Source organism: Aplysia californica, unplaced genomic scaffold (assembly GCF_000002075.1).
Source record: "Aplysia californica isolate F4 #8 unplaced genomic scaffold, AplCal3.0 scaffold00213, whole genome shotgun sequence".
Classification (NCBI taxonomy): domain Eukaryota; kingdom Metazoa; phylum Mollusca; class Gastropoda; order Aplysiida; family Aplysiidae; genus Aplysia; species Aplysia californica.
Genome location: NW_004797483.1, coordinates 1009254 through 1011504, shown reverse-complemented (window position 1 = coordinate 1011504; position 2251 = coordinate 1009254). Strand labels below are relative to the sequence as shown.

Genomic DNA, 2251 nt, shown 5'->3' with positions numbered 1-2251 from the left:
AAAAAGGAGGGAAAAAAAAAAGTTGTTTTTTTTTTTTTTTTGGGGGGGAAAAGCCAATTTGGTTTTGGGTTTTGGCTTTTTCCATTTGGGAAACCTTAAAAAATCGGAGGCTTTTTTTTCCCATTGGGGGGAATTTTTCCCAACCCTTGGGGTTTTTATTTTTTCTTTTTCCGTAAGGTAAAATTCCCCCCCCAATCCTTTTTATTTTTTTTTTCGCCGGCGGGGGGTGGGAACCTTTTTTGGATTTTCCCCGGGCCGGGCTTTTCTAAAGAAATATATAAAATAAATGTCCTGGAAGGGTTTTGGAAAATATGAAATGATGAATGTTTTCTCCCCTCCCCCCCCCCCCCCCCCCCAGCACTGCTCTTGAGTTCCTCATGTCTGCTGGCAATCGTCTGAGTAGACGAGACTTGAGAAATGCTGTTAAGCACACCAAGATCTTGTATGAAGAATTTTGGGTGAGTTTTTAGCCTCTTTTTGTTATAACTGCGGCTGTGATGCTGTTGTTATTGTTGTGTTATAAAGGTTGTTGCCATTTTCTATGGCTGTCGTTGAAAGTGTCGTTGTTGCAGTTTTTGTTGTTGTCATTATTATTGTGACATGTATTGTCGTTGTCATTATTATTGTTACATGTATTGTCGTTGTCATTGTTCTTGCCTTTTTTGTTGTTGTTGTTGATGTACAAAGACAATTTAGGTACAGGTCTTTGCGATTTCCTATTTGGGAGGACTATATATGAAGAGTTGAGATATTAGGAGCAAATTTCTCCTCCCGAATTTACTAGCATAGGGGGGAACCTTGACCTTTTGTGCCATGATATCAATACCGCAGTAAAATTGTTGGAAAATGGCATGAGTGCGCTGTTATATATGGAACATGAAGATTCGAAAGGTAGGGGAAGGGGTTTACTAATCTAGGCCCTAAGTACAGCTACGGAAAAATGAACTGATGTATGGATGAATGGATGGACGCAAAACTGAACGGAAGGAAGGATGGCTGTATCGACAGATGGATGAAAAGAAGATCTATATAAATGTAGTTTGAAATATGGAAAAGATATTTGAAAAATACTTTTTAAAATGTTTGAAATTTCTTCCAATTGTTCCATAAACACTTTTTTTGTATTGTAGGTGATGTCTAATTATTTTGGAGAAAAGGAGGAGGAGGACTCGTTGCTGACGTCCCAGGAGGAGGAGGGGGAGGAGGAGGAGGAGGAGGAGGAGGAGGAGGAGGAGGAGAAGAAGAAGAAAAAGAAGAAGAAGAAGAAGAGGGGAGGATGAAGAAGAAAAGTATCAAAAGGATCCATATGTAGGCGCTCCAAATCAAGTCCAGTTATTCCTGTCTGTTACTACCATGTTTGGTCATACTTCTTTTCATTTACCTTACTGTTGCTGTGTATTGCCCTTTTTTGTTCCGTGCTAAATGTCTGTTATCGTGCTGAAGTGCTAGTTTTCTTTTTTTTTCAACTCAAACTGAACGATTTAATGTGTTTTTCTTCTTTTTTTTTCATATCTTGACCTCTAGCACAGGCTAACACTTTCGTTTTGCTTTTTTTTGTGTGAAATATCACACACACATGAGTTTGTGTGTGTGTATGAAGGGGAGGGGGTGTTATGTGTGTGTGTGTATGTGTTTTTAAAGGATAGAGCATGCACTATGTAAAACAAATGGAGTAAGTTTTGAGGCAACAGCGTACACTTGAGCAGTAATGGAATAAAATTGTAGCAAGTTCAGTTCCTACTTTTTTACGGCGGGACATTGTATGCTGGGAAAGGTGGCCTTGCCATATATCAGCAGTTTATCCAACAGTAAGGGAGAGCACAAAAATGCCAGTGGGTGGTTGGCGGGTGCTGTGGTGTGGTCTGCTGCTTCTTTTTTCCTATCAAACATCTATTGTCTTTATCTCTCCTGCTTCCTTTTTGTGTTTGGTACTCTCTTGTAACACCTCTAATCGTGGGTGGTTGGCAGGTGCTCTGGTGTGGTTTGCTCCTTCTTTCCAATCACACATCTATCGTCCTTATCTCCCCTCTTTCTATGTTATGTTTGTTACTCTCTTGTAATACCTCTAATCTTCGGCACTTATATGACCTTATTGTGTTGCAAGTGCCGTAAAACACTTACTAAAACAAAACAAACACCTCTAATCTTCGGCACTCATATGACCTTATTGTGTTGCGACTGCCGTAAAACATTTACTAAAACAAGCAAAATGCCACACTGTGATGACCAGGAATGTTATAATATTGTCTGT

At 39.6% G+C, this 2251-nt stretch overlaps 1 protein-coding gene across 1 annotated transcript in view; it reads left to right on the top strand.

Annotated features, from left to right (window-relative positions):
- Window positions 1-2251, top strand: part of LOC101854951 (tyrosine-protein phosphatase non-receptor type 5) — a gene marked incomplete in the record, with an annotated part of 40556 nt that overhangs the window by 12632 nt on the left and 25673 nt on the right. The window contains 1 exon segment of the mRNA XM_035970047.1: window positions 359-458. Within this exon segment, the coding sequence (XP_035825940.1) occupies window positions 359-458 (100 nt within the window).